The following is a 24,066-nucleotide window of genomic DNA, read 5'->3' on the forward strand; positions in this document are numbered from 1 at the left end:
TTCCTGGTCGGGGAAGTAAGATCCCACAAGCCAGGCAGCGTGGCCAAAAAACAACACAACAACAACAACAAACAAATGCATGAGGCCGCTGCCGCCGCAGGCATTCTGCGGGCTGCCCTTAGCAGTCCAGAGGGGTTAGGGAGACTCAGTGAGGCCTCCTCCCACCTCAAGTCTCCCCTAAATTACTCAGCAGATAACAGGTTGGGGGAAACAAATTACTCTGAGTCTGGTTTCTTCTTGTGTCGTTCACATTACGGAGTTGTATCAGAAAGCTGGTTACAGAGAGAGGCTAGAGGTCAACAAGACATGCTCCCCCTCCAGCCTCCCCTCATTCCTGTTCAGCTGGGCTGAGAGTTTCCTCCAACTCCGGGAAGCAGGGAGCAAACTCCTAAATTCTAGAAGGCAGTCCTAAAAGTGGCTGGCAGGGAGTCAGTCTTTCTGCTCCTCAAGGAATTCAAGCCCATCCTCCACACCCCCCACCCCCCGCCGCCCCACGTCCCGTTTCCAAGGAGACCTGAGGGTTCCTGTGAGTGGCTGCCCAGGGCACATCATGGAGCCTGAGCTGACTTCCAAGGTCTATTTCTTTAGCTTCTCAAGGGAGAAACTGCTTGGGCCCCAAACCCCAGGCTGGGCGTCAGATCTGAGCCTCGCAAATTCGAGACATCCTCTAGCGTAAGCAAACCCTGCAGCTGGGAAGGCTCGCAGGCCCGTCTGGCAGGCACTGCCAATCCAAACAGAAGCCCTGGAGCACAGGGTGCTCCCCTCGCCAACCCAAACCTGAGGCTCTTCCTTTCTCTCGTCTCTAAATAAATACCACAGTGAAAATTAGTGTGCCCCAGTGCCCGGGTCAGAGTTGTCAGAGGCAGACCCGGAGCCAAAGAGCTGAGCTGGGAAACGAGGCTTGCCCGTCCTGGCCACTTCCTCCTCCATTGAGATTTTGGAAACTAAAGAGAATCACCTTTAGTCCCCAGGTCCTGATATAAGGACCACTTTTGTTTCATAAGGTCCCTTCCTGTCTTTGCCCTGGGGCCACATCCTCAGGTCAAATGTGGCCCTCGCACCTCTGAGCCTCCTGCACCTCAACCTGGACCCACCCAGTCCACAGGGGCTTCCTGAGTGCCTCCTACATGCTGGGTGCTGGGAGACGGGAGGGCAGAACACCCTGCCCTTGTCCTCACGGGGTTTAGGAACTCGAGGTCAGATAGATGGGGGGTACACGGTGTGACAACACAACGCAGTGAGGGTGAGGGGGACCCCATACAAGTTGTGAAAGCGGCAAGCTGCAGGCCACCTGTTCCTGTAACTAGAGCTGTTTGCAATACCGATTTGCTTTGCACGCTGGGGCGGCTTTTGTGCTGCAAACGCGGGGCTGAGCAGCTGCAATAGAGACCATGTGACACGGCCCACAAAGCCCAAGATCTTTACTACCCGGCCCTTGGCTGACAAAGTCCGTGGACCCCTGCCCTAGAGGAATGAGGGCTTTGCTGAAGGACGAGTGGGTGATGGCTGGAGAGCCTGGGGGAGGACAGAATGTTCCCAGCAGGGACAGCAAGTTCAAGGCCTGAAGGGGAGAAAGAGGCCTGTACCCATGGGACACTGAGAGATGGGGCTGGGAGAGAGGGCAGGGAAGGTGCCCTCAGGATGTGAACTTCAGGCGGGAGACAAGCGACTGGGCCAACCTCACTCAGTCTCCCGGCAGCTGAGAACTCACTTCCATCCCTTCCCATGAGCAGCCCCGCGTGTGCAGTAAGGCCAACCTGCCCCCTCTCCAAAGCCCACCCCAGACCCCACACACGTAACGAGGCCACGTGAAGGAAGTTCCCCTGTGCATCTGCCTCATCCTCACACCCCAATAATGTCAGGAACCCCTTATCCTTCTGTTTTTGCTCCAGTCGTAGATGAAGCCACTGTTTCACTGTGTCATCACAAAGGCTCTGGAGCCCGGCTTCTTCCACCTTGTTCAAATGGCTCTCCTGGGTCACAGGTGAACTTCATTTGGACAAATGTGACGCATCTTCCTTCAGTTTCCTCACTCTTCTTAAACTTCATATTTAATTCCACAAACACCTACATAGTGCCTCTGGGAGATGCAAAGATACTCTGGGGCTGGTCCTGACAGGGAAGAATTCCACCCCCACCAAGAGCGAGCCCAGCGGCCCTCTCTCCCTCCTACCTACCCTCCCTCCCCCACCTGCCTCCTGCTCCCATAGGTCCCTGCCCGCCCCTCCCCCTTTTTTCTCCATTGTACTTCATGCTCCAAGAATTTAACTCTCTGATCATTTTGTTTCCTTTCTTTTTTTTTTTTGGCTGCACCGAGAGGCATGTGGGATCTTAGTTCCCCGACCAGGGACTGAACCCGCACCCCTGCAGCGGAAGTGCCGAGTCCTAACCACTGGAAGGGAATTCCCAATAATTTCATTTCTTAACTCTGTGCTCCCTCATCTAAGTCCCACATTTCTATCTTTTATGGGAGATGGGCCCTTAGATTCTCCACCACCACCTCAGGTCAGAAGGGCCTAGATGCACCTCCTTCCGGACACTCGAAACCATGCTTCCTTCTCTCCTTGTCTCTTCTGTAGCCCCGACACCCAGCCTACCGCCAAGCCCCTCAACCTCTCCCCCTTCAACACTCCCTGCTCTCACCCTCGGTTCCCCTGCAGCCCCCCACTGGCCCTCAGCTGCCTCCTGATGACTCCAGACTCGCCCTGCCCACCCACCTCCTTTCTTCTCCAGCTTTGTGTGGGTAAAGTCCCCGTCCCCATCGCTGTTTCCTTGTGTCCACTGTGCCCCTCAGCGGTGGTGACACATTTACGGTCTCGTCCCCTGGGGCTGGCCCCCCCCAGGCTGCCCACTCCAGGGCAGCAGAATCTCATCCATGGCGCCCGGCAAAACACAGCACGGAGCGTGCAGTGGGCCCTGACACCACCTGACCCCACTCTGCTCTCCTCTCGCAATTTTTCTCTCTAAACGTCCTACTGTGAGACTGTTTCACACACACGCGCGAGTTGAGTTAATATGAAGATCACTTCGTGTTTGCCTTGCTTCACCATAAGCTGTGGAAAATACACCCTGATTTCCCTTGCATCTTTCACACAGCTCCTAGCAAAACGCCAATAATCCCGCGAGCCTGAACACAAGCCTCACTTTACACACGAGAAAAAAAACAAAGCAGGCAACTAGATCTGTGTCTGCGTGTGCCCGCGGCCACCACGGCAGAAAACACAAGGCCTGTTACTGCTTTACCTCGGGACAGCGGTGAGACAGACAGGAAGCAAGAGGACAGGCCGTGGTGAAGAGCAATGGGGGACCCATGGTCACCATGACAAGTCTTCCTCTCCTCCACTGTCCTCTAACCAAAGTTCCTTCAAGGACCAGTGGTCCTCTGTAGAACTCAAACCCACTAAAGAGAAGACCTAGTCGGTCACTGGGTCTGGATGTGTCAGAGGGCAAGGGGAGGTCTAACAAACGCGCAGGTGGGTGCAGAAGACGCACTCAGTCATCCCCTGACTCTGGGCGGTCACCATAAATTAATCCCAAATCCAGTCCATTTCACTCCAACAACTTCCGCCACTGTTGCCTGGTTAAGGGTCGTTTGCTACACCCCTCCCAGCAGGAATGGTTATTATTTGATACCGACACAAGTGATGTCACCCACCCATCTTATGCCCTCAGCAGACATTGCTAATCAATCACGTATTCTTTCCAGCGGAGCCCAGATAAAGCCTTGGGATCCCTTAACATAGTACTATAGGCAAGAACTAGGAATCCCCCAAAACTGAAGCATCAGATGAAACCTGTCCGTTTTCAGTTATCACAGACACTGAATGTTTCCTTCCTTTAGGGCAGTTCTCAAACTTTAGCATGCAGAGGAACCCTCTGCAGGGCTTGTTAACAGACAGATTCCTGGCTTCCATTCCCAGAGAGTCTAATCCAGGGGTGGGGGGGAGGGGAAGGAACGAATGCACATTTCCCACCAGCTCCAGGGATGCTGCTGCTCTGAGAACCATCCTCTGAGTAGCCCTCTTCAGGGGCAGCAAGTCACAACAAGAGTTATAACTCAAGAGCATTTCTCAAGCCCTTGACGTGTACCCAGAATTGTCTTGCATGCATGGGGTGGCCAAATGAAGTTTTATTCATGGTGTTAAGGCCCCAGGGAACACCACACGTGGGGGCAGCAGCTTCCTCTGCGTGGGGGGAACGGGGTAGTGGGGAAGGCATTCCGGCACCAGCACTCACTAAGGCCACAGCCAGCAGCCGGCAGTCACAGGGGTGCTGACAGGAGGAGGCAGAGCCCCGGCCCCAATCTGCCCATCACTCACGATTTTTGTCCCCTGGGGCTTAGGTGCCCCCGTGGCAGGTGTCAGGAGCTGTTTGGCCACGGCTTCCCGCTGGGTTAGGTCTGAGGTGCTCAGGGCCGTGCGGCTGCCGTCCTCATTGATGACCATGGAGGCTCCTGGGTGCACACTGGGGCCGTTGATGACCGCCTGCCTCAGTTCCTGAACATTCCAGGGGGTGACTGGCTGAGGGTAGGTCAGCTTTGTGGCGAACACCTGGAAACAAGGAGTGGATGAGAAAATTCAGGGGAGGGGCAGAAAGGTTACACGGACCCCCAAATTCAACTCAACGGGCTGTTGTGACTTTTCCCCTAGGATGCACAGATCCTCTCTGAGCCAAGGTCATCCTTCAGGAAGTAAAGCAGCATCCTCCCTGCCTTTTCTACATCATTTTCCCAAACTTGTTCTCTTAAGGGAAGAGATGAGGTGTTCTTTTCTAGCAGAGTCTGCCCAAAGAAAGTAATCTGAGTGTTGTAGTTTATATAAAATTTTTTTAACCCATTTTAGAATTTCATCGTTTCCTGGTCTGCCAATAAAGTCGTAGTCCCAAAAGATGGAATACAGCCTGGAACACTCGCTTGAGTGAGACAGCAAATATCTGCCCTCGAGTCCCGCCCTCCCCCGCCAGCACTCTCCCCATCCCCCAGCAGCCATCACTAATTGATGGTGGCCTGTGCCCTGAGCCCAGACAGGGCATACGAATAATCTCTTTGCTTGGCTTAAGATGAAACTGATTCGGTCTCCCGATACATGAGAAAACGCAGGGCTTCATTTGACACACCAGACCTGCACCACACTCCAAGAAAAACGAGTTCCCTCATTAAGCAAGTACTGAGCTACTGAGTATTAAAACCCTTTGATGCTTCGAAAGGCACATAACTACATTAGAGACTCTGAGAAGTCCCTCATAAAGGAACTCGCTGAACACTGACCAAATCTATGTGTGGATGGCTGTGGGAAAGGCCCTCCTGGCCACCCTGCCCTGCGCTCCCGGCCCCACAGCCTGCTCCACTTCTACCAACGCCCCGACCACCACTTGACAGAATGTGTATATACAGACTGTGCCCGACTTAGGATTTCAGGGACTTTACGATGGTGCGAAACCAGCATGCGTTCAGTACAAATCGTACTCCCCATTTTGAATTTCAGTCTTTCCCTGGGCTAGTGAAACGCGGTACCATACTCTTGTGAAGCAGGGCAGGGGCCGCGAGCTGCAGCTGGCGGTCAGCCCTGTGATCACAAGGGTAAGTAACCTACACGCTTAGAGCCATCCTATTGTTCACTTTCAGGACAGCATCCAGTAACTGACATGAGATATTCAACACTTTATTATTGTTTGTTTGTTTTTTTGGCACGCGGGCTTAGTTGCTCTGTGGCATGTGGGATCTTCCTGGAGCAGGGATCGAACCTGTGTCCCCTGCATTGGCAGGCGGATTCTTAACCACTGCACCACCTAGGAAGCCCTCAACACTTTCTTATAAAACAGGCTTTATATTAGATGATTTCTGCCCAATTGTAGGCTAACAGAAGTGTTCTGAGCACACTTAAGATAGGTTAGCCTAAACTATGCTGTTAGGTTGGGTCCATGGAATGCATTTTCGACCCATGCCATTTCCACCTTATGACGGGTTTCCAGGGATGTAACCCCATCATAAGTGGAGGAAGATCTGTACGTGTGTATCTGTTGGTGCAGCTCCACCGCTGGAATGCAAGTCCCACGGGGGACACGCTAGTCTGTCTGGTTCACTGCTGGGTCTCTAGCTTATTCCCCAAACTTCACCTCCTCTGCTTCTGTAAACCCGTCCATGGTGCTAGATGGGAAGGGCGTGCCACAAGGGACCAAGAGGCAGCTTCACACACTCTGCTCCTCAAGGCTATCCTGTGAGTAACACCCCAGGCCACCATGGCCCTGAGGCTTGGGGCAGGCTGGAGGTGGGCAGAGGGAGAACTTCAGAGTCCCTCCATTACCAAATGAACCCAGATCCAAGAAAGAGAGGACCCTAGAAGGTGGAAAGAGGAGCAGTACTAAAGGTCTCTCCCAAAGCCAGGGACCCTGGAGGCACCATGAGGCCAAAGCCAACAGGGGGAGCCCCTGCCCTCTGTCCAAAGAAAGCAACGAACAGGTCTCCCCACAGGACCTCGGACTCAGGACTGTCACCACTGGGCTTCCCAATGCCTTTCCCTGCCACCTGACCCAGCTTCCAAGCAAAGACCCCTGTTTCCCAGGAGGCCGTGGGCACAAGACTGGGCGTTCTCTGACTCTTGTCCCCTCACAGGAGAGCCCTTGTCCAGGAAGCCCACGTGTGCCCGAGGGATGAGGTGGCAGCAGGCGGGAGGCCATCAGAACACTTGAGCTCTGCTCTCTGCTCCTCACCGGTCCTCCCCCGAGAGTGGCAAGGCAGCCATGCGTGAGGAGATGCGCCTCTCCACCAGGCGGAATGAAGCCATCTTCTATCACTGACCTCAAGGCCCATTCAGGAGGAAGCCGATTAAGGGGCCGCTGCCCCTGAGCACCACAGCTTGAAGGGCTGGGGAAGTGAGGAAAGGAGGCCGGCTCCCCCAGCACACCACCTACCCCTGCGATCTGGGAGGATGGGCGATGCCTGCTCTCTGGGCTCTCTCCCCTCCTCCGCGGCCCAGACTCCTGACGCCGGGCTAGAACATGGGGCGGAAACCCTCCCTTCCCTCCTCCTCATCTCTGTCATGTATTCAGTCTCATCAGGAAGGTTTAAAGACGAGGCCAAGACAGGTATGAGGGAGCTAGGCGGGCGGGACGTGCACTCTGGGTCTGCTACCTGGTGGCCCAGGCGGTGGGTCTTCCTTGTGGGTGGAGGGTGTTTGGAGACCTGGCAGGGAGCAAGAGCAATGCTACCCCACGGCCTCAGGGTCCCCTCTGAACGGCTCGTCAGAGAAGAGACAGAGGCAGTCCCACCCAAGCCACTGCAGTCGGCCGTACGCCTTCTCCCCAGCCCTCCTCGCCACTCCCATCCGCCACTTAGCAGCACACACCATGGGAATTCCAATTTCGTTGGTGTTGATGTACATGTCCGGGCAGATGACTGAGCGGGCCGCATAGTCTACTCGCTTTCCCATCATGTGCTTTCGGAATAAACCATCCTTCTTCTCCAGGATCTTTATGGGGAAAAAAGTCCACAAAAAAACAAACAAAAAAAATCAAGTATGTTTATTATTTTCTTTCTTCAAGACAAACATGTTTATTATTTATCCCTTTGGCTAGCAATGGGGATCCAACTCACTGCTCACCTGTCTAATGCCAGGGTACTTTTCCATCATTAATTTGTCCATCTCGCTGTCAAACACAATGTTGACGTGGCTCTGAAGGCGAATCCAAATGTTGTAAAGTTTGTCTGTGAGGGACTGGCCTGGAAGCAGACTCAAAAAGGACCGGTCCATAGCGACTGAAGAATCTTTTTCCTGCCGAGATATAACCAAGAAAACAGGCGTGATGGAAGAACTTCAAAAAGGCCAGACCTGGTTCCATTTTTCTTTCTTACTTCAGCTCTGACACACAATGAGCTCTGGAGTTTGCCTTTATATCTTTTAAACTTGACAGATCAGTGGCAAAAGTGCTCCTAAATCAATCTTGTCTGGGACTTCCCTGGTAGTCCAGTGGGTAAGACTCCACACCCATGGGGGCTTCCCTGGTGGCACAGTGGTTGAGAATCCGCCTGCCAATGCAGGGGACATGGGTTCGATCCCTGGTCCGGGAAGATCCCACAGGCCACTAAGCCCGTGCGCCACAACTGCTAAGCCTGCACTCTAAAGCCCATGAGCCACAACTATTGAGACCATGCGCCACAACTACTGAAGCCCCTGTGCCTACAGCCTGTGCTCCACAACAAGAGAAGCCACCATAATGAGAAGCCCATGCACCACAACGAAGAGTAGCCCCCACTCACTGCAACTAGAGAAAGCCTGTGCACAGCAACGAAGACCCAATGCAGCCAATAAATAAATAAATAAATAAATAAATAATCTATTAAAAAAAAAAAAAAGATTCCATGCCACCAATGCAGGGGGTCCAGGTTCGATCTCTGGTCAGGGAACTAGATCTCACATGCATACTGCAACTAAGAAACCCACGTGCCACAACTAAGAAATCCGCATGCCGCAACTAAACATGTCACAATAGAGATCCCGTGTGCCACAACTAAGACCCAGCACAGCCTAAATAAATAAATACTAAAAAAAAAAAAAGTCAATCTTGTCCATATGCATCAACAAAACATCAGCCCCACGACCTATTTACCAGCCCATCTCTTTATGGGAGCAAAATGAACTCAAATTTCTAAGAAGGTTCCTTTCTTTCCTTTTAAACTGAGATACATTTATTATCACACAGTTTCTGAGAGTCAGGAATTTGGGCACAGCTTAACTGGCTTCTCTGCTTAGAGTCTTTCCCGGGCTGCTGTAAAGGAGTCAACCAGGGCTAGGGTCTCAGCTGAAGGTTCGACTGGGGGAGGATTCACTTCTAAGCTGACATGACTGTCGGCAGGATTCAGTTCCTTGTGGGCTCCTGGACTAAGGGTCTCAGTTTCTAGTTGGCTGTTGGCCAGAGGCCACCTTCAATTATTTGCTACGAGGGCTTCTCAGCACGGTAGCTTATTCCCTCCAAGTGTGCAAGCCAAGAAGGTAATGGAAGTATCTGCTAGCAGCAGTCCCTTACTATCTAATTCTTAAGACAACCCTAGAAGGTCTTCCTATATCAACACCCTTCTTACGAAGCTCTGTTATCCTGCCAGATAACTGATTCTCATATGGAGTTCCAGCTTTATTTATGGTTTTGGAAAAACCTGACCCAAAGCACTTATAAAAATGGAGGTGAAACAATTTCTTACAAGGAAAAATGTTTGCCATATGACTTCCCATGTCATCAATTAAGATGTAGGTTATGTCAAGTTATTGGCTGATATCCTGGTCTCAATGAAATACCTAACCAGTCCTTCCAATATTTCTGTCTCTGCCTCTTCCTCTTTTCTGCCACCTGCCCTGGCGACAGGCCTTGAGGTAGTAAGCTGCCCTAGAGCACCACCTACTGACACTGTCTGGCCACCTGGACTGGCCCTGTTGGGCTGGGTGTGACAAAGGAGACAGATGGTCCCTTGTCCCAGTGTGGGTCAGATGAGAGAAGGAACCTGTCAGCACTGAGGGGAGGGAGGAGGGTGGGGGAAGACCCAGTAAACTAGAAGGTCAGGGAGCCCATTAGAGATAAAGTGGGCTTGTCCCTAACCCTACAGAACAGGAGGGTCTTCTCAGTTATAGAGAGGACAGGCGTATTTTCTGCTCTGGTTGAAGGAGGCTCACAGGAAGAGATGACCACCTGTAGAAGGACAGGGGCCCCGTCAAACTCACCCCCTTCTTACGGCATCACCTGACTCGGGGCTGTGTGACTACTTGTCTCGCCTGTATATTCTCAGTGCCTGGAACGGCGCTTGCCCACCCACACCAGGCATCCACGATTTGTGAGCGGGCCACCAGGGGAGCAAGTGTGGGAAGAAACAACTCATTCTATTAATCAGATGGAAAGGGGCCCTGTGACTTCAGGTAGCAAGGACCTTCGGAATCAGAGAGGATGCTGTTCATTTCTGCAGGCTTAGCTTTTTCTCCTGGGCAAAGGGCTGCCCTAGTTTCAAGGGACAATCCTTAGCCCTGCTCACTGGACCTGGCTATCCCGTGGCCTTCCCTCTGAAACTGGATTAGGACCTGCAGATGACAGGTTTCTCTAATACTGAGGGTTTTTAAAAGCACATTTCCACCAGCAGATCAGAAAACTTAAGCAAAACCAGAAAACCCCAAGCAGAAAGGCTGAGTAACTCAGAACATGGGTGTCTGGGACAGACAGTGGCGCCACCTGGTGATGGCCCCGTCCCAGCAGGCGAAGGGAGCCTGGGAGACAGTCCTTTCTGTTTGCATCCAGAGAGCATCTCAGAGCTGGGAAGGAGGTCAGGGATCTCATCAAACTTTCTGAATGCCTGACTCAGCTTTATGCCCACACAGAGGGGCTTGGGAAATGTTTGCTGAAACACAAAAACTGAATTCAGCTCCACCATTTACTGGGGAAGAAGTTGAGGCCTCACATCTGAAAGTCCTATTCTGGGAAATTCCTACAAACGACAACACTGCCTTCCTGACCCCAATGCTGGAGACCTTCATAAGCCAAAACCAGAGCTGAGTGACACGGGCTCTGGTCCTATAACCAAGGAGGGACATTCTTTCAGCTGAGGGGAGCAGACTGTTCTTTCTAGAGCTGCCAGTGAGAGCAGGTGGCCGAGCACAAAACCACATATAAAAATCTCACCACAGACCACATGCATTTTACAGTGGAGATGAGACCAAGAAATTAGACGAGTTTCTTGGAGACGAGACCAAGAAGTTAGAGCAACTCAATCAAGGCCACTGGGCATGACCGTTGGGGCCACGCTCAGACCCACACTTTCCCCTGGACATCATCTGGTCCTCCCGAACCCACGGCTCACACACAGCCGTAGAGAACTGCGAACCAGCATCTCCTGGGACCCAAAGCACAGGGAGTTAGAACTATGACTTCAGCTCCAAGGCGGCCCTGACCTCATCTGTGGCAGGTGCTGCCACCTCACTGGGCAGCTCCTGTTCTTGGGCCATCAACGCCAGAAGCTTTCGGATCAGAACCACGTCCTTCATGACAGCCTGCAGGTTCACTGTCTGGCCATTGGTAAACATCTGGTCCCCGAGGCGGTTGACGGGGCGATACCTGCAGGAGGACATGTGGAATCAGTGGGTACTTAGCAGGAAGGGTTGTGTTCCTTAGCCTCTCGCCCATCCCTACTCATACCCGCCTACACTCAAAAGGAAACCCACATTCCTCCTGCATTCAGGAAAAATGGAGAGGAAGACACTCCTCCCACTGGCCATCTGGGAGTGGAACTGCTGCTTTGTTTCTCAGCCCCCTTGACCCTTCCATCATCCTCTCCCAGAGGTCATTATTCAGTTACTCCATGAACCTTTTTTAGGTGAGATAAAGCCAATGAAAGGGCATTACCTTGAGGGTGGCACCACCACGAAATCCAGAAAGAACATACTGGGATTGAATCTGGATTCCATGCCAACATCTTCCAGTCCCAAAAAAAGGTAATTCAGAAAGAATCCTGTGTTTGAAATAAACCAAAAAGATCATTTAAATCTACACATAAGAGCATGGAAGGGTGATGACAAAAATTTTACTGAGTTGAAAAAAAAAAAAAACCCACTCCAGAACATAGGACAACACGTACAGTAAGATCACATTTGTCTTTATAAAAATGAAAAAGCAAAAAATAGTCTCTTGGTGTTGTGAGCCTGCACACAGGGGAGATGACAGGTTTAAGGACGTGTACTATTGGGATGACAGTGCTAAGCCCAGGGGCTGAGGTGGACAAGGATGGGAAACAAAAACTTTCACATGCTTCTGGTTACCTTCCTGGATCACAGACTCACTCTCTCTCTCTCTCTCTCTCTCACACACACACACACACACTCATTACTTTGGTATTTATTTTAAAAATGTATTTGAGATAAAGAAACAAAAATCAAACCTAAAAAAAGCTAAGTTCTTAAAAATGAAACAAAATAAAAAACCCTCCACACAGATGCTACCAAGAGGGGACGGGCTATAGATCAAAGCTGTGTTTTAAGTTTCTGGTAACCTAAAAAAAAAGGTACAGGAAGAATGAATAAAACATGTCAGGGCCTGCAACACTCATGCTAGCTTGAGTGCTCTTTTTTTTCCTGACATCACTTATCTCTTTAGCAAGATTTTCATTTTTAAGTGCTTGTCATTACACAGTGGTTACATTTAGTGTTCCAGAACACTCCCAGAGGGTGGGTGACGTGGGCTTTTCTTATAAACTCAAAAACTAACGGCAGACTTTCCTTTTTGTAGGGAATTAAAATGTATGAAAATCCTAATTAAAAAAAAGAGAGTTCATTTTTTGATTCACAGAAGGAATTCCCATAGAAACCTTAAAAAAAAAAAAAACCTTTTATTTATGGGCATTTAAAATAAGGTGAGTTACACTGAACCTTCGAGACATATGTCAAACTGTATTAAGCGATGCCCACCTGCAGCTGTCATTTAATGACCAGGCTCAGTTGCAATAATTATCGAGTTCACGGTTCAAGGTATGATGACCTTCCCCATGCTATAAGGCATCAATGACAATGTACCCTGAAGCCTGCCCCAAACCTATAGCTTGATTTCAGGAGAGATCTACAAGAATCACAATTCTGAAAAAATAAAAATAAAAAGGCAGGGTAAATGACTCCAGGAAATCAAAGGGCTATTTCTTTAGGCTGGTACAGCACCTTCATTCTTCCAAAGAGCGATGAGATGTTCTTGGGCACTGGTGGGTGTGAGGTATCCTCGTTTTCCCATCTGAGCTTCCTCAATTCCTGGAGCCGAAGAGGAGAATCAGAGCACAATAAGTCAATTACAGCCACTCCTTCCGCAGTGGGATTTATCAATTCTTTTCCCCACCCTGCCAAGCCTGCAATCTGACCACAAAAATCAATCTCTAGGACAGCATACTCTCTGCTCTGGATTTTTTCCCCCTTAATCTAATTTCTAAAGTAATGAAAACCAAATAACTAGTGTATGAAATCTAAAAAGTAGAGCCAAAGGGGAAAAAAAAAACCACCCACGATTCCATTATGTTACCACTGTTACCACTTTTATATTTTCTTTTCTGGTCCTTTGATTTATATAGTTTTAGATCACTATAATCTCGGGTGTGGATTTATTTTGTACTACTTTGCTCATTTACTGTCATCTTGTGAGCATTTCGGCATGTTGCCATATAGCTTTTGTCTCACCATCACTTTTAATGGCTGCATGATATTCCTCTGACAGGATGTTTCCTAAGTGACTTAACCACACTCTAATAGTTGGACATCTGAGTTGATCCCAATTTTTCACTATTTTAAGTTTCACTGTGATAAACAGCTTTATGCACATGGCTTTTACCAGAAAGTTTCACAGCAGAATTATGGTTGAGGATGAACATTTTTATGGGTGAACGTATATTCAATTTCTTCTTACAAATATCATGCTGCTGTGTAAGATGGAGATTGATTCTGGTTTCTCAGATGAAGCACAATCACTCTGGGATACTGTTTATTAGCTACACCCAGAGTAAGTCAGAAAAATCACACTTGGGGCTGCCACTCAGGAGGTGTGGCCCTAAGCACTTAGGTGGTTAACAAAGATCAGTAAGTAATGTGACCCTCTAGGTTCAAAACTATCAACCTCTTCTGGGATACAGTCACTGAAATTAAATATTGCTTGGGAATTCCCTGCTGGTCCAGTGGTTAGGACTCTGCACTCTCACTGCTCAGAGCCCAGGTTTGACCCCTGGTCAGGGAACTAAGATCCCACAAGCTGTGCAATGCAGCCAAAAAATTTTTTTAAATTGCTCAATATTCTTTTTTTATGTACTTATCAGGGCAGGAACTGTGTCGTGTCTTGTCTGTCTAACATGTAACAGTATCTAGGACCTAGCTATACTAAATTTTCACTGGCTTGAATACACACATTCAAAATACTGTAAGATAATCTATGTTTTGTTCTATTTATTTTATTTTTTTATAAATTTCTTTATTGGCTGCATTGGGTCTTTGCTGCCGCGTGTGGGCTTTCTCTAGATGCGGCGAGTGGTTGCAGTGCTTTGGTTTCTCATTGCTGTGGCTTCTCTTGTTGTGGAGCACGGGCTCTAGGCAAGTGGGCTTCAGTAGCTGTGGCATGCGGGCTCAATAGTTGTGGCTCGCAGGCTCTAGAGCTCAGGCTCAGTAGTTGTGATGTACGGGCTTAGTTGCTCCATGGCATGTGGGATCTTCCCAGACCAGGGATCAAACCTGTGCCCCCTGCATTGGCAAGTGGATTCTTAACCGCTGTGCTACCAGGGAAGTCCCAGATAATCTAATCTACATTTTAAAACCCTGGAACTTCCCTGGTGGTCCAGTGATTAAGAATCTGCCTTCCGGGCTTCCTAGGTGGCGCAGTGGTTAAGAATCCGCCTGCCAATGCAGGGGACACGGGTTCGATCCCTGCTCCAGGAAGATCCCACATGCCGTGGAGCAACTAAGCCCGTGCGCCACAACTATTGAGTCCATGTGCTGCAGCTACTGGGGCCCACGTGCCTGGAGCCCGTGCTCCACAACGAGAAGCCATGGCAGTGAGGAGCCCGCACACCACAATAGAGAGTAGCCCCCACTCATCGCAACTAAGGAAAGCCAGTGCACAGCAAAAAAAGACCCAACACAGCCAATAAAATAAACAAACAAATAAATAAAATAAATTTATTAAAAAAAAAAAAAAAAAAAAAAGAATCTGCCTTCCTAGAGAACAAACATATGGACAGCAAGTGGGGAAAGTGGGGAGGGTTGGGGGGGAACGAATTGGGAGACTGGGATATCAAATTGTACACTCTAAATATATGCAGTTAATTATAAAAAATAAAAAAATAACAACAACAACAAAAAAAGAATCTGCCTTCCAATGCAGGGGATGCAGGTTTGATCCCTGGTTGGGGAACTAAGATCCCACATGCTGCAGGCAACTACTGAGCCCACTTGCCACAACTAGAGAGAAGCCCCCATTCTCAACTAGGAGCCCACATGCCACAGCAGAGGAGCCCACACGCCACAGTGAACATCACAATGAAGATCCCACGTGCTGCAACTAAAACCCGACACAGCCAAAAATAAAATAAATATTAAAAAAAAAACCACCCCAAACCCTACTCTTCTGCTTTTCTCTACATTTGTAAAATCTAGCTTCAGTCCACCTCCAATTCTCTAGTTGGTTCCTTTAACTGCAGAAGATATGTTACTGAAAGTTTTTAGAAAAATCTGTAACTTGGATATCAATTAATAGATGTACCATAATTTATTTAATTAGTCTCCATTAACAGGCATTGAAGTCATTTTCAATTTTAAACTACTTAATACTGTGGGCATGCCTAATTATTAGGATGAAACCACTAAAGTAGAATTGTTAGGTCAAGAGTTTACACATTTAAAATTTTGATTCCTATAAAGCAAAACATTTCAACCAGTTAATGCAACTGAAAGAAGCGTGGGGAATGCAATGAAGAGAGTCGCTGACCTTCAAGGGCAAACCACAGAGTTAGAAAGCTACTGTGCTCAGTGGGGAGAAAAGACCCCATTAACCTAAAGAACAGTTTTGTGGGTATTTCTGGAAACAATGCCTCTCTTAGTAAACTGGCTTGAAAAGCTGAGGAAGATGTGCTGCACCTGGCAGGGCTCTGCAGCTCCTGCCCCAGAGCAGGAAGTGGCCCTACCACAGTTCAGTCACAGTTAAGATAGCCTGGGGTGGTTCACTCACTGGATTTGAGTCAGAAGAGACCTGCAGGATTCCACCTCCCTACATGAACTGCACCCTTCCAAACGAGACACTTTCGCAGCCTGCAAAAATGAAATCTGCCTCGATGGGACTTCAGAACAGCCCTAATGTACGTTTCATTGAGCTCTAAGAGCTGCCGTGTGAAAAAAAATGTCGGGAAGTCAAATAACTTGGGGAAGACTGGATCACAGCGGATGGAGTACCGTAGCTTTAAGAACTCTCATTTCAAAATGCTATCATCTTGGGGCTTGAGGAACACTCTGGAGTGTATGTGAAGTTCACAGGCTTATGGCACCTCTCATGGGATCACCAGTACGTGGGGACCACTGAGGCACGGGCCTCACTGCTTCGCCCCTTTGATACAAGGAGCATGGCCAGATCCTTGCTCCTAAGGCTCACCTGCCTCCACATCGCCTCTCCCTGAGCTCCTGACCTGCCGCACCTTCAGCCTCCCCCGAGAGGGGAGGCCTCAAGGTCAGGTCTCCACCTTGGCACTGGACTTGGCCACAGGCAGGATCCTGGTCATGAGCCTGAGTGCCCCACAAGTAAATGTCTGCCAAATACTAAAACCATCAAAGACTATGGCTGGCTTGTTTCTAATGTACAGAATTTGGGGTGTAGCAGCAGTGAAGATACTTCACTAAATGCATCTGACAAAAGCACTGAAAGGCTACCTGTTACGTATTTGCCCCAAAGAAATAGTTCTCCTTTAGAATTCTGACCATCTTTGTTCTCAATCTATGAACATTTCTAGCCTCAGGGCTAGAGCAGCAGTTTACAACCTTAAAAACTGTTTTAAGGGCTCTATACAGTGTAGCAAATCCACCCTGGTTGTTTACAGTTGTTTACAGTTAACCACTGGTTGCTTATGATTAACTATTGGTTGTTTACGGTTAACCATTAAACAGACTTTCTAAACGCAGTGTGGTATCCTGCATTGGATCCTGGAACGTAAAAGGGACATTACTGGATAAATCAGTGAAATTCAACTAAAGTCTGTAGTTCAGTTAATAGTGTGCCAATGTTAATTTCTTAGTTTTGACAAAGGCACAATGGTGATCTGAGATGCTACATTAGGGCAAACTGAGTAAAGAGCACCCAGGAACTCTCCATATCATGTCTGCAACCCTTCCACACATCTAAAATTAGTCTAAAATAGAAGGCTCATTTTAAAACTACAATGAGGTATCACCTCACACTGGTTAGAACGGGCATCATCAGAAAATCTACAAACAGTAAGTGCTGGAGAGGGTGTGGAGGAAAGGGAACGCTCTTGCACTGTTGGTGGGAATGTAAATTGATATAGTCACTGTGGAGAACAGTATGGAGGTTCCTTGCAAAACTAAAAACAGAACTACCATATGACCCAGCAATCCCACTGCTGGGCATATACCCAGAGAACACCATAATTCAAAAAGACACATGCACTCCAATGTTCACTGCAGCACTATTTACAATAGCCAGGACATGGAAGCAACCTAAATGTCCATCAACAGATGAATGGATACAAAAGATGTGGTACATATATACAATGGAATATTACTCAGCTATAAAAAGCAATGAAACTGGGACATTTTTAGAGACATGGATGGACCTAGAGACTGTCATACAGAGTGAAGTGAGTCAGAAAGAGAAAAACAAATACCGTGTATTAACACATATATGTGGACTATAGAAAAATGGTACAAATCAACCAGTTTGCAAGGCAGAAACAGAGACACAGATGTAGAGAACAAACACATGGACACCAAGTGGGGAAAGTGGGGAGGGTTGGGGGGGAATGAACTGGGAGATTGGGATACCAAATTGTACAATCTAAATATATGCAGTTTATTGTATGTTAACTGTATCTCAATTTAAAAAAAAAGTAATAATAAACAGGTTTGCCATTGCTATGGTCTCAATGTTTGTATTTCCTCAAGCTTCATGTGTTGAAATTCTACCCCCCACCCCCGCGCACCCCCTGAAATGGTGGTGTGTTGGGAGGTCAGGCCTTTGCGAGGTGATTAGGTCATGAAGGTGGAAGTCTCGTGACTGGGACTGGTGCCCTAATGAAAAGACCCCAACAGAGCTCGTGTGCTCCTTTCCACCACGTCAGGTTACAGGGAGTGGTTGGTTGTCGTTGAGGAAGTGGGCCCTCACCAGACACCAAATGTGCCAGCACCACAACCCTGGACTTCCCAGCCTCCAGAACTGTGAGAAAGAAATGTCTGTTGTTTATAAAAGCCACTCAGTCTATGGTACTTTTGTGACAGCAGCCCACATGGCTAAGACGGTTACTTAGTCCAGGTCTTGCCATAGTCCTCAATGTAAAAGATTATGCAACTCCAGGAAGAGAACTTATTTCCTTGCCTATTTCTTGTTCTTGAACTCTGGAATAAGGTTTAGAAACAATATGCTACAGACTTTCACACATGCAATTTCCTCAACTCTTGGCAAGAAGTTCTGTTGCTGCCACTATACACAGCTGGAAACCAAGGTCCAAGAAGTGACCTTCTCTAAGCCCCTCAGAATAGGAAGTAGAGTGAAGTGGTCCACCACAGGTGATGCTTTTTCTTCCTGGCACATGGACTGTATAGCAAAAACTGAACGATCAATATCTACAGAGCACATATGACATAACAGACACTGGTCTCAGTATTTCAAATGGAATACCTTATTTAATCTTCACTTCAAAAGAAAAAACAAGGGATTTCCCTGGTGGCACAGTGGTTAAGAATCCACCTGCCAATGCAGGGGACACGGGTTCAGTCCCTGGTCCAGGAAGATCCCACATGCAGCGGGGCAGCTAAACCCATGCGCCACAACTACTGAGCCCACATGCTGCAACTAAGGAAGCCTGTGTGCCTAGAGCCAGCACTCTGCAACAAGAGAAGCCACCACACTGAGAAGTCCGAGCACTGCAATGAAGAGTAGCCCCCACTCGCCACAATTAGAAAAAGCCCAGGCGCAGCAATGAAGACCCAACACAGCCAAAAAAAAGAAAAAGAAAAAAAGGAAAAAAAAAGGCATCTTTAAACAAACTTATAACTACAAAAATTAAAAAAGAGGAGTACTAAGTCTGTCAAATTTCTTCCCAGGTACCCCCAAGGGCAGAGCAGAGCTAAGGGGGAGACACTCTAGTCCAGGGATATGAGGACAGCTAGGAGCAGCCTGCAGGAGGCGCTAATGTTCTTTGGATGCTAACAGTTTTTCTTTTAAAATTCACCTACATTTTACTTCAAAATAAATCCACACTTGTTCGACAACAAAATGGTTTGAAACATTTGCCAAGTAAATTTGTTAACTTCTTCCTCAAAAATCTTTCAGAAACTGACCACCTGTGGCAAGAGGTGCGCCATTCAGCCTGTGGGGCACTGCCTTGCCTGCAGCCCAGCCGTCAGTTCTGTGCAAGAGGCCAGGGCTGGGCGCTCGCCAGGATGCCCGCCGGCCCTCAGGACCTGGACACCTACCATGTGCTGACCCACCACAAGCGCGCAGCTGAGAAGCATGTAGTGCAGGGGACCAGGGACCCCCAGGGCGCGGGACACATCTGATGGCCACACGTGAAAAACACGCCGAGGGCCTCCCAGGGCCCAGGCTGCTTACCCTGGGGCTCGATGTCCTTCTGGTCGGCTTTCCTGTGCACCATGGCCGGATACGTGATTGTCAGCTTGCTGTTGTGCTCCTTTCGGACAACTGACCGCCCAGTTCTAGAGGTGAGGACAATTGTGAGGAGAGAAAAAAAACCCAACAATGTGAAATCTAAAATATGATACAAATGAGCATATCTATGAAACAGAAACAGACTCACATAGAGAACAGACTTGTGGTTGCCAAGGGGGAAGGGCAGGTGCAGGAGGGAAGGATTGGGAGTTTGGGGTTAGCAGATGCAAACCATTATATATACAGGATGGACAAATAGCACAGGGAATGATATTCAATATCCTGTGATAAACCATCATGGAAAAAATATTTTAAAAAACATATTTATATGTATATATATGTGACTCACTTTGCTGTACAGCAGAAATTAACACATTATAAATCAACTATACTTCAATAAAACTTAAAAAAAAACCCAAAAAACAGAGAGGAAGGCAAGAGCCTGGTACTCACTTGCAGTGGGGACATCTCTTAGCGGTCATCTGTGCCTTCCAGAAGAAAGTGATGAGTTTGCTCCTGCTCTCACAGACATTTTTCACCTGTTAAAGGCAAGGAACCTCAGAGTTACATCCTGAAGAGAATCCAGTAGGTATTCATTTCGTGGTTTCCGCCTTTTTTGAAACATCAGAGGAAGTCACCCCCTTTCTTAAAATTCTCCACAGAACCCTAACATAGCCAAACGCTGCCAATCACTGAGCGACTTCTTCCCTTAAGTTTTCTCATCCCAATATGGGAATGAGAATAGTAACCACTTTACCAAGCCGTTACAAAGATACAGAGATCATAAATGCAGTGGAAGGCTTGAAATACACCAAGGATCATTAAAGGCTACTTCAATTCAAAACAAACCCCTCTGGATGCAGCTGCTACCTCCCTTGAAAGAACCTCAAGCTTCTGAGGGAACACAGGTCTGCAGTTAAGCTACACTAGTGGTTCTGAGCTGGCTGCAAATAAGACCCACCTGGGGGGCTTTTGTACCCTCCCCTGGGGCCCTACCCCAGATCAATGAAATCAGAATCTCTAGTGTGAAACTTGGGCATGGGATGAATCAGATCTCAAGATGAGCCCTGCAGATGGATTACCTACACCATTCATTGACTGAACAAATTAACACATACACAGGTGCAATGAGGGGACAAGGAGACAGTGGTCATTTACCGTTGAAGAGAGAAAGGAGAACAGGACATGGGCCTCATTCTCCAAGTGAGACCATAAGCTGGAGCATAAGCCTCAGTGGACGCTGTACCCAAACCTCTAATCTCACCTAACCTTCTCGTCAGTCCTGTAGGCAGGCATCAAAGAGGAGCAACCGGTGGCTCGGGGACAGTTATATAACTTACAAAGTCACAGGCCCCATGAGAGGCAGAGCTGAGATGCAAACCCGGGTCTACTCTGTGACACCAAAGGATGCACAGATGACAGGGCAGAGTGATAATTAAGCTAACAGTTGAGGGTCCTGGGAACAGAGAGAGAGAACTCACCTGTGCGCCATGGGATCCAGGGAGGTTGTTCTGCAGGATTTTGGTTGTATATTGTTCTAATTCTTCCTGAATTTCGAAGGCAGTAGGATCAGCATTTTCTTCCAGAAACTGAAAAACAAAGAGAAAAACCATACGATCAAAGTAAAGCAAGTGTATGATGAACAGCACCAGGGGCAGCCTCTCTAAGGATGGGAGAGTTTCGTGTGAGGAGAGAGAAAGAAACCTCATGGCTGCTGTGGTGCCTTTTCAAAACAGTCCGGCAACATTGATGTTTAAAAAAAAAAAAAAATCAAAATTAAGAATATTCCGCTTCCAATAGTGGTGGGCCAGATTATTCAGATCAAACTAAAAAGTGAAAAGAACCAAGACAGGATGAAATATTTTTAAAAATGTAAAGCTCCGAAGAGCTGACAGGACAGTGAGGGATACCCAAGGCCAAACTGTAGGGAAAATGGGACTGCGGGTCTACGAGTACAAGGGCCGCGGCTGCTCTGAGGCAGGGCTGCCACCCTGCACAGCTTCGGGGCAGCCCTCAGTGTAGCTCTGTCCCTCCGGGGAAGATGCCAACAGACTTGTGATGCTCCCTGGAGCTGCACAACACGGCAGCCTGGCCTTGGAAACACTTTACAATCCAATCATTTTGGACTTCTCATTTTGAAGGCCTCAAATGATGAAAGCCTAGAGTCAGCGCAAGAACAGGAATCTGATAGGATATCTCCCTGCCACATCCCACCCCACAAACACAGGAAGCTGCGGACCCTAAGGGCCATGTCCTTGGGAACCAGACTGGCCCTGGAACAGAACCACCTGGACTCCCATCGGCCGCAGTTCAGTCCAGCCTTGAACATGGATGTGGTCCCAGGCCACCAAGCACATGGCAGAAACAATAAGAACACTCTCTGGAGGAAGGCAGCCAGCATCCTAGACCTCAAATTATTCCTACAAAGAATCTGTTAAGTACAATGACAAACGGTCAAAAATAAGCACACAAGGAGGAGAAAGAGAGGGAGTTTCTGGAGACAAGGACCACATCTTGATGTTGAAGGTGAGCATGTGGATGATGGTTACTTTGTAACTATTTGTTAGACTGTGGGTACAGTTAATGCATTTCTGTGTGTATACTTAACCAAGAAAACTTTTTAAGGTAGTACCCAACACGAATAATTTTATTCCAATCAATTTGACACTTTAGATGAAATAGACAAATTCCTAAAAATGTATAATTTACTCTGAGTAAAGGTTTAAGATAATCCTCCTCTCTCTCATAATCTCTCTTTTGGACAAATCTGACCTGTTAAAAGTTAAAGGTTAACTTTTTAGCTGCCTATACATGCTGAGATGCTCTCTGCTTCAATGATTTTTCTCACTCACTTGGGCTCTGAAAAGCCATACAAGGTCACACCTCTGTGTGGAATCCTATCTACTCTGCCCACCTAATGTCATTAAGACTGAATTATTCAGGAAAGGGAGGGGGAAGAGGAAATGTGAACGGTTTCCCTTTGTGACAAGAAACAAGACAAGAAATCGTGCTACCTCTTGAACAAGGATGCATGCTACCTCTTGAACAGTAATGTAGATCCTAGGCACCAAAATAAGGTCTGAACAAGAAACAAAACATATAAGGACTGAAAAGAAATAAAACTGCTGTTATTCACAGGCAGTATGACTGTGCTGAAAATCTGAAAGAACCTACAAGGAAATTATTAGAATTGATGAGACACTTTTGCCAGGTTATTTCAAACAAAAATCGATAGACAAAAATGAGTAGTATTTTGACCTACAAACAGGACATGAATTTTAAATCAGATTTTATAATAGCGCCAGGAAATTGCAAGCAATTAATCACAAAGAGAAAAATGTCTCTTTACGATAGAGAGACCTGCTAGTCACCATCTAATTCAAATCACCAGACCCAGCATTACCAGCAGGGGAGCAACCCGACGGCAGGTGCCTCCTAAGAGAAAGCAGGACAAAGGATCCTATGTTGTGTAGGTGTATCCTTCTCAAAACGTGAATCTCGTGAGGAAATAATCAGACAAATCCAGAATGTGAGACGTGCACAAGACAACTGGTCTTATGCCTTCAAAAAAGTCAGTATCAAGGAAAAGAATTTTCTATATTAAAACAGTCTACATTAAAACAGACCAAAGAGATGTACCCATCCAAAACGATGCATGAACTTTGGTTGGATCCTGGGTCCAGGGGGAAAAAAAACTCCCTGATGGGTAAAATAGTATTCGCACGTTGTTTTCATGAACATTTCTTCAATTATTCTTAAGACTCCTTATTTTCACGCCTAGCTATTGGTACCCAGTCACAAGACTTAAAGCTCATGTGTTCTGGTGACTACTCTCAGGGACCACACACAAACAGCTCTGGTGCCCACCACTCTGGCATGCCTGGCTGCCGTGACATCCACTGCCCACCTACCCTGTACAGAATTCTCTCCAGCTCGTACACTGCTTGTAGGGCCCCGACTTCCAGGACTCTCAGCTGGCAGAGCAGGAGGTGAACCACAGCTCGGGGACAAGTCAGCATGTGACAGTTTAAACAGGAACCCCGGAGCAGCAGGTAGAGCTTCTGAAGAGAGGGCATAAAAGAGACAGGATATTAGAAAGTGACGTTGCAGTCAAAGTGATTTTCAACATACGTACTTATGATTTTTGTTTTTACGTTGTCAGTTTACTCTTTTAATAATTCCACTTCACCCTATGTCCCTGGAAAGTCCTTCTTCACCTTAAGAACTTGATCAATATTCCTCTATATTTTCTCTTACAGTTTCATTCTAACCCATTAACATTAGAAATTTACTTTGGGTCTGAGGTTGGCAACTACCTTTATTTTACTTAAATATTAAATTTAGTACTTATTTAAATACTGAAAACTTTTTAATTAAAATGTTTCATTTAAAATATTTAATGTTTAAAATATTTAGTACTTAACTAAGACGATTCTCTTTTCCTAATACGATTAACAAACAAAAATCATGTCCATGGGACTTCCCTGGTGGTTCAGTGGTTAAGACTCCACACTCCCAACACAGAGGGCCCGGGTTCGATACGTGGTCAGGGAGCTGGATTCCACATGCATGCCACAATTAAGAGCTCACGTGCCACAACTAAGAGTTCATGTGCCACAACTAAGGAGCCCTCCTGCTGCAACTAAGACCTAGCACAACCGTATAATTAAATATTTTTTTTTAAAAATCACT

General features: G+C 47.5%; 1 protein-coding gene across 3 annotated transcripts in view; it reads right to left on the reverse strand.

Moving 5' to 3' along the window:
• The window catches only part of POLR1A (RNA polymerase I subunit A), an 85,027-nt gene that overhangs the window by 54,213 nt on the left and 6,748 nt on the right, over nucleotides 1-24,066 (reverse strand). For all 3 annotated transcript variants that reach the window (XM_057742059.1, XM_057742058.1, XM_057742057.1), the window contains exons 3-12: nucleotides 23,286-23,435; nucleotides 20,856-20,963; nucleotides 19,828-19,913; nucleotides 19,318-19,421; nucleotides 12,675-12,761; nucleotides 11,374-11,479; nucleotides 10,923-11,085; nucleotides 7,599-7,769; nucleotides 7,344-7,466; nucleotides 4,320-4,550 (exon numbers count right to left, since the gene is read on the reverse strand). In XM_057742059.1, coding sequence (XP_057598042.1) covers nucleotides 4,320-4,550; nucleotides 7,344-7,466; nucleotides 7,599-7,769; nucleotides 10,923-11,085; nucleotides 11,374-11,479; nucleotides 12,675-12,761; nucleotides 19,318-19,421; nucleotides 19,828-19,913; nucleotides 20,856-20,963; nucleotides 23,286-23,435 — 1,329 coding nt within the window. The remainder of the gene's footprint in view (nucleotides 1-4,319; nucleotides 4,551-7,343; nucleotides 7,467-7,598; nucleotides 7,770-10,922; nucleotides 11,086-11,373; nucleotides 11,480-12,674; nucleotides 12,762-19,317; nucleotides 19,422-19,827; nucleotides 19,914-20,855; nucleotides 20,964-23,285; nucleotides 23,436-24,066) is intronic.

The sequence above is a fragment of the Hippopotamus amphibius genome, chromosome 7, assembly GCF_030028045.1.
Source record: "Hippopotamus amphibius kiboko isolate mHipAmp2 chromosome 7, mHipAmp2.hap2, whole genome shotgun sequence".
NCBI lineage: Eukaryota > Metazoa > Chordata > Mammalia > Artiodactyla > Hippopotamidae > Hippopotamus > Hippopotamus amphibius.